Raw genomic sequence first — 14,114 nt, 5'->3', positions numbered from 1 at the left:
GAATCCTAGAATTTTCTTTGTTGTAATACTATTTATGTTTTATTTACATTGCCTGGAGGATTGTATTTTGCCTTTGGGGATAATCAATACATTTATTACATGTGATGGGATTATTTGTTTGCTTAAAGGAAAGATGGCGCAAAGCTTAGGAAGTAGGTAAGCATTGTAATGTATAACCGGAGTTTAACAATTGTTGGCTTTTAAGCCAAGGGGGAGGGGGGGAAATTAAAATCCTAACGCAACTATTTGTGCTAAGGTGGATCACACACCTTCTCAGTGACCACTAAAATGAAGAAGAGTAAGACATCTTTAGAACTGCTTCAATGTTACATTGTAATGACATAATGCAGTACTAGAATACAAGGCTACTAACATCACAGTGAAGAAGAGATGATACAGAAATAGTTGTGAAGGACATATTATGTCCATGGACTTAAGTCAAGGCTGCAGTTTTTTCCATCTACCTATTAAATACATAGCTTTACACTTACAGACCTCCAAATCCAGTTTCATGTTCCTGTTTTTTATTTAATTTTTACAATGCTGGGCTGGACAGCACAAAGAAAATGAGTTACAAGCAACCTGTATCTGGCCCAAAGAAGCATTTTTTTAATAGGTCAAGAGCTCCTGTTTCCCTTCTGCAAAGAAAATTAGAGATAACTCTGTAATTGAGGATTTTATCCTGCTGTTCATCATTTTAATTAGGACTATTGTAAAATCCCCAAAAATTGCACTAGACTTTTAGCATTAATACTGTAATAGTTATAATGCAGATGCATAGAACACCTGGAATAGTTATGAAAGAAGCTCTTTACTCAGGAGTTTGATGAGATATTCCAACAATATGCTTATAACTCTGTGAACCAAATCCTAACTGTACATTCTCCTTCCAATATAAGGAGTTTATATTCATTCCTTTTAAGCCTCCCTCTCTCTGATGCCCAATTGTGGATGATGGGGGCAGCAATCCAGCCTATTCAATGAGAATTTACCAGATCGCTGGCTGGAGAAGGCTACTTCTGATATTTGTTTAAGGAAAGGTGCTTTGTATTAGGACTTTCAAGCAGCCTGGAAAGCTTCAGCAGAAGAGTAATACTGCTGTCCACGTTCAAAGTATTAGGTTTTTCACTCTTCAACGCACCCCTTTTGTTGATCTTATCTCCCCACTTCACTCCCAGCCATTGGGATAGGATGCGGTAGAAGCGCACTCAGGAGGATCTCACTTCTAAGCACACCCTGTTAAAAATCATTTAAAAAAAACAACTCATCTACCTCTGCAGCTAGGAAGGTGTGTTATTCCAGGAACTGGGCAGGACCCGCCTCTCTACCATTCACTAGCGAGCTGGGATCAGCCTCCGTGCCTACAACCTGCTCGTCAAGGTTGAAACGATTCTCCGAGGTTGGGCGGCTGCAACAGTTCCCTCTCATGCATCAGCAGCAAGGTCTATCTTTCTGCCCGGGTCCCTTTCACAAAAGCATTCCGCGACTCGATTCCCTGCCTTCTGCAGCTAGTCGCCTTCTTACCTGATTTCCTGGATCTTCTTGCAGCAGTTTCTGAACGAGAGAATTCCGCTTGCCTTTCCTCTGCCACAACGCCCCTCTCTCTCTCTCTCGTGTTCCTCGCTTCGGTTCGGGCTCTCCTTGTCTCCTGGGGGGATAAATTCCGGGATAGCCCTCCGAATGATCCGCTTAATCCTCCAGCATCTGGCATTAAAATCCAAGCAGGAAATGAATCGGAAAGTTCGCTGCCGCCGCCGCCGAATGAACCCACCGTCGCTGAGCCGAGCGAACGAGGCGGAGAGAAACGGCGATGCAAACGAACGAGAGACAATAGAGGGAAAAGGGGGGGGAGGAAACGCGCCCCCTTCTGGAGACCTCGTGCGTCGGCTGGATGAACTCGCGCCGTCCAGAGCCAACTTCGGGCGCTCCGCTGCATTTCTGGAACGCAGAAAACCAACCCCGGTTTTCTGTCTCTGAAGCCTCGCGGACCCAACCCCTCCCTCCCGCCCCCCATTCCAGCCTCGAGGCGATGGGGGTTGATTTTTTACAATGTGGGGCACTCACTAAGGTTGCCCGGCAAAACCCTTTGCTTTCTTCCACCGGTAAGATGGTTTCAAACGCCACAGGAAGTTTTGTTTTGTTTTCCCGGTGGTTTTTCAAGTTAAATGAGAAAGTTGGCTTGCGACTTTTTTTTTTTCCTTTGGCGTCCTCTGTTTTTTTTCTTTTTTTCTTTTGTGACACCTCATTTTAAGCTTGTGGCATAACAAGAAAACGCCGGTAAGATTTGGAGCAAAACCTGTTATCACCTTGTGGGGAAAAAAACTGATGCTCAATCGTGCAAGAACGCTGTTAGCTTTTTAATTTTTTTAAAAAATAGTGAATAAAATAATGCAATTTTATGCTATAACTGTTGCCAGGCTCATGTCAATCCTTTCGCATTAACTGCCACGCCAACTATCTTAGTTGGCAGCAGCTTTCGTATCATATGAAACCAGTTAGGCATAATATTTTTGGATTCCAAAACAGTAATATATTCTTAGTTTCCAGAACACAACTTTTAATGGACATTATATTAGATCCAGATGTTGTCACATTAAGAATAGATCCAATCAAATAAGAATAAAAGGCACTGTACTAGCTTACAAAATAAGAAAGAGTGCTCCGATACCTTAAAATGTCTATCATGAAAACCATTTCATCAGTTAATATTAGGACAAACCTGCATCAAATAATTAAAGCAATACATTTTTTCTTCTTCTGAAAAATCAGTGTAGGTTCATTCTTACTCCTACAACATCTTCCTTTCTCTCTTAAATGATTTCTGCAGAAATTAAAGTACAAAGGCTCTTTTTAACATCCTACCTAGTTAAAAAAAAAATTAAAGAAAGAAAAACAAGAAAAAAAATAACATTACTTGGTATTTGGGGTGAGAAATAATAGGGGAAGAGAAAGAGACTCAAGAGTGGGAAACAGAAAGGGGAGAGGAACACTTTTTTTAAAAAAAAATCTGATATGGTACCCCAAGGAATTGGGAGTTGAAAGAGAATGTTACCTAGAGCACCCTCACTCCTGGCCATCATAAGAATAAAATAATATAGTTTAATAATGTCAGGAACAAAGGAAGCATATCTTGACTGAATCCATGCTGAGAAGTAATTCCCAAAGCATGAATTAGCAGTACAATTAGGATTAATATTAAGTGTATTAACTGTACCTACAATGTCATTGTGGAAGCTTGTTCCAGGAATGCATTACTGTAATTAAAATGAAATGGTACATTGAGGAAAAAGGACCCTTATGTGTTTAAAACCAAGTAGGAACAATCATTTGGCTGATCTCTTCTATGGTCACCTGAGGTTGCTGCCATTCCCACAAGTGATTGATGACCTGACTTTGATGGCTGTGGCTCAGTAATAATTAACTTTTGAGACCCTTTTCTTCTCTGATGTTGAATTGAAAGGAATAGAGCATTTTTTGTTCATAGGTGTAGATTCCACTAATCTGGAAAGAAAGGTTTATTTGAATTATTGCTTCCAATTTATTTAACTAGGTAGTCACAATTTAGTGACACTGTTTGGAACTATATCCAAAGTTTCTGGGACTGACATGGCCTCATGTTGTATATTTCATATTATTTCAAAATTCTAAGAATTTGTCAACAGGTAAAATGTTTAAAAATATACATTTAGCTATCTTGACTGATAAATAAACATTAAACTGTCACTTGGTTTCATAAATGTGTTACATTACTACTGTATAGATTTTGATGGTCATCTGGACTTATGCAACATAGATCTGGTAGTAGCATTGTACAATTGCAATAACATACTTTTATTTATTGAAATTATTTACATTAATAAGATTGAATTTTATTTCAACATATTAAAAGTTTTATTGTTTCCACTGCTCCCAAGTGGACAAAAATAAAATTACACTGAGGAGCAAATAAAATACAGTATAACTAACAGGGAATCTATACTGTATTGTGTAGTTCACTGGAAATCTGACTCACTGAATACATTCTACTTAGTAGTGAGTAAGCATCTACATTGTAGAAGCATTTGTTTACTCTAAATCCTATCTAAGTTGAATCATAAAGAAATTACATTAGACTTGTACTGAAATTGTAATTTCTACTTCGTGTTTCAACCACTCCTTGCTTTCCTTAGTGCTACAGTATTTCAATTGTTTTAAGAAATCCAGCAATTCTAAAAAAAAAAAAACTTTCAGTTTAAAAATTAAAGTAAGGAATAAATAAATAAATCATGGAACAGTAAAGCTCTTTTCAGTTCAGAAAATAAATGATTAGAAACATGTAAAAACACTAATGCAATATTCTCAAAGTAAAATTAGTAGAAAGAATGTTTGCATAATTTGTTTTAAACTTTACGGTTTGTTTCTGTGTGCATCTGCACATAACTTGCATCTCTCTTATGTACCAGGAATACATTCTTAACCTGAAACCAAGAGAGGAGGCTACTGATGAAGATATGCCATCCACAGTTTCCATCTTGAGATTGATTTTGAACTCATAGCTAAAACAGTTGGTTTTTTGGAACATTCTTACTTCTCTACCATAGTGATGGTAAAAAATTCTGAAACTCCCAAAAGGTTACACATTGGGGTAATGCCAGTTATTTCTCCACTAATTTCCCTGATGATACAACCAGGGTATTATAACCAAGATAGAATAGTATACTTGAAAAATAAGAGTTTACGTCCACTAATAAATGTTTATAAAAATTGGCAATTTATGGTAAGGAAGAGATAGAGCAACAATAGGATTATAAAGTACTGACAAAATTTCATTTCATTGGGTTAGAAGAATGATGCAATGCTTGCTAATTTGAGAAATCAGTCATCAATTATTGCAAGCAACCTGAAGCAACATCAAACCAGGTTTGTTGGAAACTTATGTATCACTACAGTAACCTACATTAGGCAGAAAAGAAGTTTGGGAGCCAGATTCAGGCATGCAGTTAAATGATACACAATATGGCAAATCTGTGGAGGTCCAAGAAATTCTTATCTGCTTCCATGCAGGGATGATAGATTGAGAATATACATTATTGGCATTAAACCACCATTCTTCTATTTTTGGGGATATATGACAAAGTTTCAAAAGTTGGGATGAAGGTTTTTAATAAAACAATAGCAAAGAATTGAATTCTTACCAAGTGTAGGGTTGCCGTATATATTGATGGGAGGAATAAAATGTTACAATGTAAGAAACTTATGCTTTATTTTCTTTTAGTAGCAAATTTAATAATTGCCCACCAATATAAATATTTAGATTATCTCAAATTTGAAAAATGTTTTGATAAGGCCTGGTCAATAGCTCACTGACAAAATTCATCCACCCCCAAAACAAAGAGGGAAATCATTGCATCAGTGAAATCAGTGTATACTAGAACTGGCAGAATTATATCCATTTTATAAAAGATAAAAGTGATGACCATTCAGGGCATATAGAGCATTTAAAGGGCTTGTTAAAGGATTATTTAAAATAGAAATTATTTTGGTAATGCTATTTAAATAAATAAGTAAATCAATAATGGTTAAACACTTTTTGTGTGAGGTTTATAAGGTTATTTTTTATTAAAGTATTGCTTTACTATAGATATTACATTTTAGGGATTAGAGACATGACTACCATTATTTTCCCCATGATTTTCAAGCAAGTTGCAGTATGCCTGTCAAAGAAACAAACACATAGGGAAAAGGAATTGGGGTGAGGAGGTTGAGAAGTGGGGTGTTGACTCATGTCTATTAGCCAACAGAAGTATGTGTTAAGCCTGGATTCCCCAACGGGTGTTAAGGAAAACAAACTAAACAGAATGTGCAGCGAAGTCAGATAGGAAGACAGGTAAATGTGTGAGATAAGTTTTCTAGTTAACACGCAGTAAAAATACAGATACGCTTGTGCTATCAAAAATATAGTTTATTCCATTTAAGAATTATAGCATAGTCATTATAAACAGTCCATTAGTCATATACCAAATTCAGTCAAGTCTTGTCGAGGATACTCTAATTGCAAAGTCCGTGTCGAATAGCCAGTGTCAGTACACATATAATAAATCTGTCCAAAACTTATCTTCTCTCCGTTGAGAAATATCTTCAAAGTAATCCAACACTTCTTCTCCTCCCCGATCCAGCAAGAATGCAGTCTTCAATAAGCCAGCCAGTAATTAGGGATCAGTAAGCCAGAGAGTGCCTTGCTGCTTATATAGTACTTTTACAGCTGCACCCTTAATTACATTCCTTTAGCTTAAAGTCACATACACTTTATCTGACAAACCATGATTCATCATTTTATTATCTTTACCCAAAACAGTTAGGGTAAAACAATGTTATCCCTAACAGTATGGAACCCTTAAAAACAGACAGAGGTTCAAATTATAAATGGAATACAGCATGGATAAGCCTGAATGTATGCAGAGCTCCTTGGCATATGAATTAAACATCATATTAATAAAATTTCTTTACCTCTATGGAAGGAATTCTTCCTTTGTCTACTATCAGTAGAGATAGTTATGGCAGTACAGGAAAGAATTTGAAGAATCAGAAGACATGAACTTGCTAGTAGCTAGTTTATGAACTGAATTATACACTATGCTATAGCATTTCGTCACCAATAACTTCATTTTCTTCTTGGATTCTCCATCTGCACGCTTCTCATACAGGTTGTAAAGCTCCTTCCTTTGTCATCTCACAAGATATGGACAAACTCAATCATAATTTCAATTGGGAAATTGCAAGCATCCTAAAAAAAAAAAAAAACACTAGGCAATTCCTGGAAACTTACGACTCAGACAAATCTATCATCAATAGACACATAGATATAAAACACATTTATATACCATTCAAAAGAGACAATAAAGAAGCTAAGAAGGAAACAAAAAGACCACATCCTCTCCAGCCGCCACCCCCTAGATAAGCAAGGATTAATTCCAGACAAAGAATCAAGCGAAAGCAATATCTTAATGAGTAAACTACTAAGAGGAAACCACATTTGCAACAACACTGGCAGGGCAAGCAACTGTATATAAACAGGGAGCAAACCTCATATTCACTAGCATTGATGATGTAATGAAATGTCTGCAAACAAACAAACAAACTGAGAGACCAAGGGATCCTTTCTTTTCTGGGAAAGTTTGCCCATGACACTGAAGCCTATGAACTTCCTTAAGATTGTCAAAATACCATTAAAAAGTTAGGTCTTGGTTTAAGTTATTTTTCTCAGATAGAGCAAAATTACTGTCTCTTTTATTTAGTACAAGTAATTTCTCAACTTTCAACCGTTCCTTTAACAATTCTTTGAAGTTACAATGGCACTGAAAAAAAGTGACTTACAACCATTTTCACATTTACAACTAGCCTCTTCATAGTCACATGATCAAAATTAAGGCCTTTGGCAACTGTCATGTATTTAGAATAGAGAATAGAGCTGGAAGGGACTTTGGAGGTCTTCTAGTCAATCCTCTTGCTCAAGCAGGAGACCCCATACCATTTCAGACAAGTGACAGCCCAGTCTCTTCTTAAATACCTCAATGTGTGAAGGCAAGCTATTCCACTGGTTAATTGTCCTCACTGTTAGGCAGTTTTTCCTCAATTCCAGGTTGCTTCTCTCCTTGATTAGTTTCCATCCATTGTTTCTTATCTTGCCTTCTGGTGCTTTGGAAAATAAATTGATTCCCCCTTCTCTTTGTGGCAGCCTCTCAAATACTGGAATACTACTATCATGTCCTCCTTTTCTTTATCTTCAGATCATGTGATGGCCATTTGTAACTTTCTCAACCAGCTTCCAAAAAGCAAAATCAAAGGGGAAAGTTAATAATAATATATATAGTTAATAATAATATATAATATATGATTAACTTAACAATCGTGGCAAAAAAAAAAAAGTTGTAAAAACCGGGCACTCAACAAAACCGCCTTGTTTATCAATGAAACTTCTGCTTCGTCACAATTGGAAGCAGAAGGGAAAGCTCAGAGCAGAGATATTTTTTCAACGCTCACTTTGAAGGAACAAAATAATAGGTGAGGTGCGAAGTTCCGTTGCTGGTTTAAGCAGGGTTTTCAAAATTAGTATGTTATTGCCCAACTAAAACTCAGGCTGAGGTAGCTGTTTTATTACCAGTTTGATCCTTTAATTCTTTTTCAAAACCTTGCCCTATCTGGTTTCTACCTTTTCTCTGAAAAATAAGAAATTGAAAAGGACATAGAAAGGAAAGGTTAGCGCAGCGAGAAATCAGTGAGAGTGGATAGGTTATGAACTGAAGTTTAAAAAAAAAAAAAGAGCACGCATTTTTTTTTGAATTGATAAAGGCCATTTGCACGCAGAAAGTGCTTTTAAAAGAGTGCCCGGATAGCTCAGTCGGTAGAGCATCAGACTTTTAATCTGAGGGTCCAGGGTTCAAGTCCCTGTTCGGGCGAAAATGATTTTTAATAGAAAATCACACCCAAAATTATCTTGCGGGAAGCTCAAAGGATAAAATTGGAAAAAGAACGAATAAAATTCCGGTTGTCTTTTTAAAATACATAGGAAGTGAAGAACTTTAGTTTTAAGTCCGTCTGTATGTCGAGCAAACATCGGCGAAATTAAACATATGAACTACATAAGGAAAAAGGGAGGGGAAATTTAAGTTCGGAATAAAAAAAAGGAAAAGAAAAAAAGACACTCGCCCGAACAGGGACTTGAACCCTGGACCCTCAGATTAAAAGTCTGATGCTCTACCGACTGAGCTATCCGGGCTCCATGTTGAGTGACTCTGCAAAGATGTTATATGTTTCCCCAAAGGCACTATTCCAACCGTAATTTTGGAACAAGAGATTGTTTTCGCACAGCGGAGGTTTCCCTTACATCCGGCATGGTTATAAATGTTGTATTAAATATAAAGACATAAATAAATACATTTGTTTCATGTATAATATAAATATAAATGTCGCATCACTTCTGGGACTATTAATGCATCTATTGCTGGTGATTTGAATGAACAACGTTGCAAATCCAGCAGGAAAAAAAATCAGTTTAGAAGAAAAAAAAATATCCTTTGGTTAGATGCCAATAGTTGCATATTCATGGCTTTCTAAAGCTTGAAAAAGTTACCGACAACCTGCAAGCTTAGGAAAAGGGTATGATAACCATTTACCCTTCAGATAAATGCAGGGTAGTCTGGTACAATAATATTTGTTTGTAAGGTGGGTGGTACTGACCAGTTCTGCGCGCACACAAAAGCCCTTGATGTAGGTTGCAGTCTGTAAGAAAATATTTCAGCCGATTGAGATATGTGGGTCCATAAAACACCACAGCTCCAGGGGCAGTCGTGGTAGGCAAAGAGAATACAGGTAATCCTCGATTTTGTTCAAAGTTACAACGGCACTGAAAAAAGTCACTTATGACCAGTTCTCACACTTACGACCATTGCAGCATTCCCCGTGGTCACGTGATCAAAATGAAGATGCTTGGCAACCGACTCATATTTATGACGGTTGCCATGTGTGGTGTGTGGGTGTGTGACGTGATCATCTTTTGGGACCTTCTGCCAAGCAAAGTTAATGGGGAAGCCAAATTCACTCAATCAGAGTTTTGACTAAATTTAACAACTACAGTGATTCACTTAACTGTGGCAAGGAAGGTCGTAAAACGGGTCAAAACGAACTTAACACCTGCTTCACGTAGCAACAGAAGTTTTGAGCTCCACTGTGGTCCTTAAGTCGAGGACCACCTGTACAGAATAGAAAGCAAGGATTAAGCAAGAATTGAACCCGCAAATTTATAGAGTTCTCGACTCTTCTCATTTCTGCAGTTTACGTTCAAAGAGTTTACGCTCCAAAGCCAGGCTTCCTAGGAAGTTTCTCTTACTCGTCGGCGCCTCTGCCGGAAGTTTGAGGCGGCTGCTCCTTTAGGGGCGCCTCCGCTCTCTATGATCTGGACGGAAGAACGTGGAGCTCCATGTTAACTCGCAGGCGAAAAGGCGGCTTCCTTCTTTACCCTCCCAAAATAAAATGGAGGCGATGAGGTCCGCTTGAAGCTTCGGTCCTCCTCCGAAACAGTTTAGGGGGGAAGGCAGCCTTGAGGAGCTTTACCGTGAGTTCAATTTGAATTTTTTTTGCAGCCTCTTAAACTGCCAACACGGTGGGACAGATGCCGAAACTGGTGAAATATGAGTGCGGGGAAGTTGTTTAAAAGTGGAAGGAGCGAAGAATTAGGCGGGAGTGCAAGAGAAAGGATATGAGGTCGCGAATTGCATGCAAAGGTTCAAAAATACTCCAGGCTGGCCTCATTTTATATACTTCTCCTGGCCTCCAAGTAACCGAAGGTCCTATAACTGTACCCACTCCAGTGCCTTGTCAATTTTTCTGCAGGTCAGGTAGTGCACAGTAGGACTATAATGCTTCAGCCTAGATTGCAGAAAGGTGTATGGGTGCAGGTGGGAATACGGAGAGAGACCAAATATATAGTTGCTTTAAAGCAGTGTTTTCCAAAGGTGAAGTCCACTTTAAAATGTGTGGACTTCAACTCCCAGAATTCCCCAGCCAGCACTGGTGCAGAGTTTTAAATGGGCAAGTTTGAAAAATACTGCTTTAAAGAGTTGTGGATAGTATACGCCTTTTCTGAACTGTTTGCAAAGCCCTCCATAGACCAAGTGGGTAGCACCTGATAATTGAAATCTGTGTATCTACCTTTGTAAACAACAAAAAAAGTTTGAATTACTAATTATCCTTATATAAAAGCCATGATATTGCAGGCTAACTCTGCCCATAGCCAGGAGTTCAATCCTGACCAGCTCAAGGTTGACTCAGCCTTCCAACCTTCTGAGGTCGGTAAAATGAGGAGAAATATGCTGACATTGTAAAACCACTTAGGGAATGCTGTAAAATGCTATGGAGAGGTATATAAATCTAAGTGCTATTTCTAATGAGAATAGCAGAATATTTAAAATGTTTGGGACAATGGTAGAGCCTGCCATTTTGAGCTGTAAACATTTTACACTGCCTTGTTGAACATGGAATGATGTTATTTGCCATTTCTTAATAAAAAATATTCCAGAAGGGCATTAGGGATTTAGTTTTCCCTAAATAGGACAGAACAACATTTGGTTTCTTGGTTTGAAACAGTTGATAAAATGAGCCAAGAAGGGGCTCAATTACTGCATGTCTCTTGTTAATTCTGCTTATCCCATCATATTTGATTGGAGTTAGCATGGTGTGTGTTCCATCAGGTTGTGTCATCCAAGACTTAGGAATTGTGCTTTTGCTGTTGTAGCATTTACCTAGTAGTATAGCTTGTCCTCCCAAGATTTGGAGAACCATACCCCCTATTGATCTGTAAGAAGGTTCTCAAGAAGGCCAATATTTTTAGTAAGCCTATTGGTTTTATTTTCATGATTGAACAATTGTTGTCAATATAGTTTAGAAGAATAATTCAAATATTTTATAAAATTTATAAGTTTTATTTAAAAATTTGAAAAAATATTCATTTTTTCTGGATAATGACTACAAAAATTTTCAACAAGCATAGATCTTTTGTGTCTTTTCTTTCAAAACCAATTTTTTTACATTCTTTAAAGAGATTATTGACTAGCTAGAAAGTGCTGTAGTAGTGCTGTAATAGATAAAATTCATTTCTCTAACCCATATGAATGTGTGGGATAAATAATTAAAAATGAACTTACTTAAAAACCCAATGGTACCACTACAATTGAGTATCTTTTATTCCAGGTATTGCTATGTATGAACAAAAATGTAGTTTTTGTCCATTGATTGTTAGCATAAAGACATTTCAAAAAGAGGAGAGACTTAAAATCTTACTGCAGGATGAAACTGAAAGGAGACAACTTTAATTTATTGTAATTACCATTCTTTATTCTCAGCAGGTGGCAGTATTTAGCTGACCTTATCTCAGATCAGAAATGAAGCATGGTTGTGACTGATTAGTACTGTAGTGGAGACAGGAAATTACAGACTCCTACTTCTTTCTAGTCTAGTACCTTAACCTATTCCAGATGAGAGCTTTTGCTAGGTTCTCACTTTGTACTAAGATGCAGTTTGACTTACTACAGACTTACTTTGATGTGAGAAGTAGCCACCATGTGAGTAATTGAAGTATCAGTGGCAAGACTCTACTTTGTATTCTCTCCATATGTTAGATTAGTAACTGAAAAACTAAATGGTATCTCTTTTGACTAGGGACAAAGTAGTTAGTAAACATAACATAGATTAGAAATTTTCTCTTGTGTATGCTTCACTGAAAAGGCTTCCTTTGGTAAAAGTAAGTTTATTTTAATGTCTGCTGTTGCAATATAGGAAATACTGTGGTTTCTTTTCTTTTCGTTATTAGAAGACATTTTTATTCAAAGTATATAGGAAGACAATATTCCATAATTTTATTGTGGATGATACACAGTACTCACATTATGCATTTAATACTATGGTGCAGGAGTCAGAGAAAGCTTTGCTTTACTACTAAATGTTCACTCCAATAGGTTTACTGTTACTGTCCTAATTGTCTTAATTTGTGTTCCATATTTATCAAATACTGTGGTTTCTGTGCCACCTACAGCAAAAATCCTGGCAAGAAACCTTAAGACAATATTGATACAGTCTCACACAAAACGTTAACACATTCAGCATGTGTATTCACTCATTTTGTCATAATCTCTCATGAATTACATTGGTTAGATTGACATATCACTTTAAGTTCAACTAAATAAACTACATTGTTTAGTCTGTATGATATATGAAATATCATTGCGTTCTGTTATTTGGAACATCAGTAATTGATCTACTAACTACAATGGACTTGTGCAAAACTCTAGCAAAAATTAAGAATATTGATGTTTGGAACAGGTTAGATTGGGAAAGAATCTATGGAAAGCTTTTGATTCCAATGGAGGTAGCACCTAGTTGACCTTTGCTGATGTTGACCAAACCTAAGTGGAATCCATTTTGATGGGAAATCATCAGGAAATCCCAGTACTGTAGTTTAAACTAGAAAGTTGAAAAAATATCCCAGAAGATGTTGGCATATTATTTTTCCATTGTTAGCAAAATTTATTTCAACTAGTATGATTTATTAAACATCTTTTAGGTCAAAGTATGTGTTTTTTGACATTGTAACACAGAGAGACCTTTCTCTGGATAAGTTTAAATAAGAAATGTGCCTATTTTATTGAACACCTTCACCCACTGAACATAAGTAAATTAAATTAATTCCATCGGTTATGTGCTTTTTAAATAGTATCTCACTGTGGCTTTTTTTGGTACATATTTTCATTTCTGTTTCTGTTGATTCTGTAGGACGGAAATGTGCTATGGTCTGTTGCTTGCCATCTGTCATTTTATGCATTATTACTATCTAGTTTTAAAGTCAACAATTCATTGTCTATTTTCAACCGTAGTTATACTATATATACAAAAGTTGGTTGAGTTGACCATGTAATATAATACTTAATGCTGGTTCTGCTCCTGGTTGGATTGCTGTTTCCAGAAGGAGATGTTGGAGTTCATGCTCCTTACTTGGTATGTTTTAGGAATATGGGTACTTCTTTCCTTTTATTTATTTATCCATATGAGATAACTCATATGTAGACTTGGTCTATGATGTCATCAATATGTTGAATTACAGTTGCTATGCTGGCATACAAATTTGTCTCATTATCAAAAGATATGGATTACATTGTGATAATTGTTAATCAAGATTGGTCAATATGGTTTATTAATACAGTATAATGAAAGTAAGAAACCTAGTTTAGACATAATGGAGAATAAACCATGATTGTTCATTTAGCCTTTTCTAGATGATTGGTCATCGAGTAGGGGAGAGTGCCTACTGATTCAGTAATGTTATTAGAGAATCATGAGGGTTTTTTTAATGTTTGAAAGGATCTTTGTCAGCTTTGACAAAGTTTGTTATCACCACTTTATCAGGTGTGATAGATCACCACCCATCTCGACACAATTTGAAATTTTCATTGTTAAAGCAGCAAAGAGCTAGGGCTCATACTATTAGAAATTGTGTATTTTCTAGTACAAACCCAAGTTCTTTTAAGGGAATAAAATTATGCTTATACTGATTGAATGATTGTATACTTACATGGTAAACCGTGTTC

General features: G+C 36.7%; 2 protein-coding genes, 1 long non-coding RNA gene and 2 other non-coding genes across 11 annotated transcripts in view; 2 read left to right on the top strand and 3 right to left on the bottom strand.

The window, feature by feature from the left end:
* The window catches only part of PIK3C2B (phosphatidylinositol-4-phosphate 3-kinase catalytic subunit type 2 beta), a 100,024-nt gene extending 98,182 nt beyond the window's left edge, over nucleotides 1–1,842 (bottom strand). The window contains exon 1 of one of the 3 annotated variants that reach the window (XM_026676848.2): nucleotides 1,525–1,842. The gene's annotated coding sequence lies outside the window, so the exon portion shown is untranslated. The remainder of the gene's footprint in view (nucleotides 1–1,524) is intronic. The other 2 variants (XM_087959704.1, XM_087959703.1) reach the window with 2 other exon arrangements.
* Nucleotides 1,843–6,385: 4,543 nt separating this feature from the next.
* LOC148131165 (uncharacterized) lies at nucleotides 6,386–9,411 on the bottom strand. Its single transcript, XR_015748326.1, has 3 exons — nucleotides 9,217–9,411; nucleotides 7,547–7,801; nucleotides 6,386–6,763 (listed from the first exon to the last, which is right to left on the bottom strand). It is a non-coding gene; the product is annotated as an uncharacterized LOC148131165 (long non-coding RNA).
* On the top strand, nucleotides 8,363–8,435 carry TRNAK-UUU (transfer RNA lysine (anticodon UUU)). The gene has a single exon. It is a non-coding gene; the product is annotated as a tRNA-Lys (tRNA).
* TRNAK-UUU (transfer RNA lysine (anticodon UUU)) lies at nucleotides 8,683–8,755 on the bottom strand. The gene has a single exon. It is a non-coding gene; the product is annotated as a tRNA-Lys (tRNA).
* Nucleotides 9,412–9,880: 469 nt separating the features above from the next.
* The window catches only part of MDM4 (MDM4 regulator of p53), a 31,540-nt gene continuing 27,306 nt past the window's right edge, over nucleotides 9,881–14,114 (top strand). For 2 of the 5 annotated variants that reach the window (XM_087959702.1, XM_087959701.1), the window contains exon 1: nucleotides 9,881–10,090. Coding sequence is in view for 3 of the 5 variants with exons in the window: in XM_087959699.1 (XP_087815825.1) it covers nucleotides 12,009–12,095 (87 nt within the window). In the remaining 2 variants the exon portion in view is untranslated. Of the gene's footprint in view, nucleotides 10,091–11,918; nucleotides 12,096–13,403; nucleotides 13,525–14,114 lie in introns of those variants that run through there. The other 3 variants (XM_087959699.1, XM_087959698.1, XM_087959700.1) reach the window with 2 other exon arrangements.

This window comes from Notechis scutatus, chromosome 3, assembly GCF_049901735.1.
Source record: "Notechis scutatus isolate UNSWTSFEM ecotype Mainland chromosome 3, rNotScu1.2, whole genome shotgun sequence".
Taxonomy (NCBI): domain Eukaryota; kingdom Metazoa; phylum Chordata; class Lepidosauria; order Squamata; family Elapidae; genus Notechis; species Notechis scutatus.
Note: the sequence above shows the minus strand (reverse complement) of the source record. Positions and strands in the feature narration are given on the sequence as shown.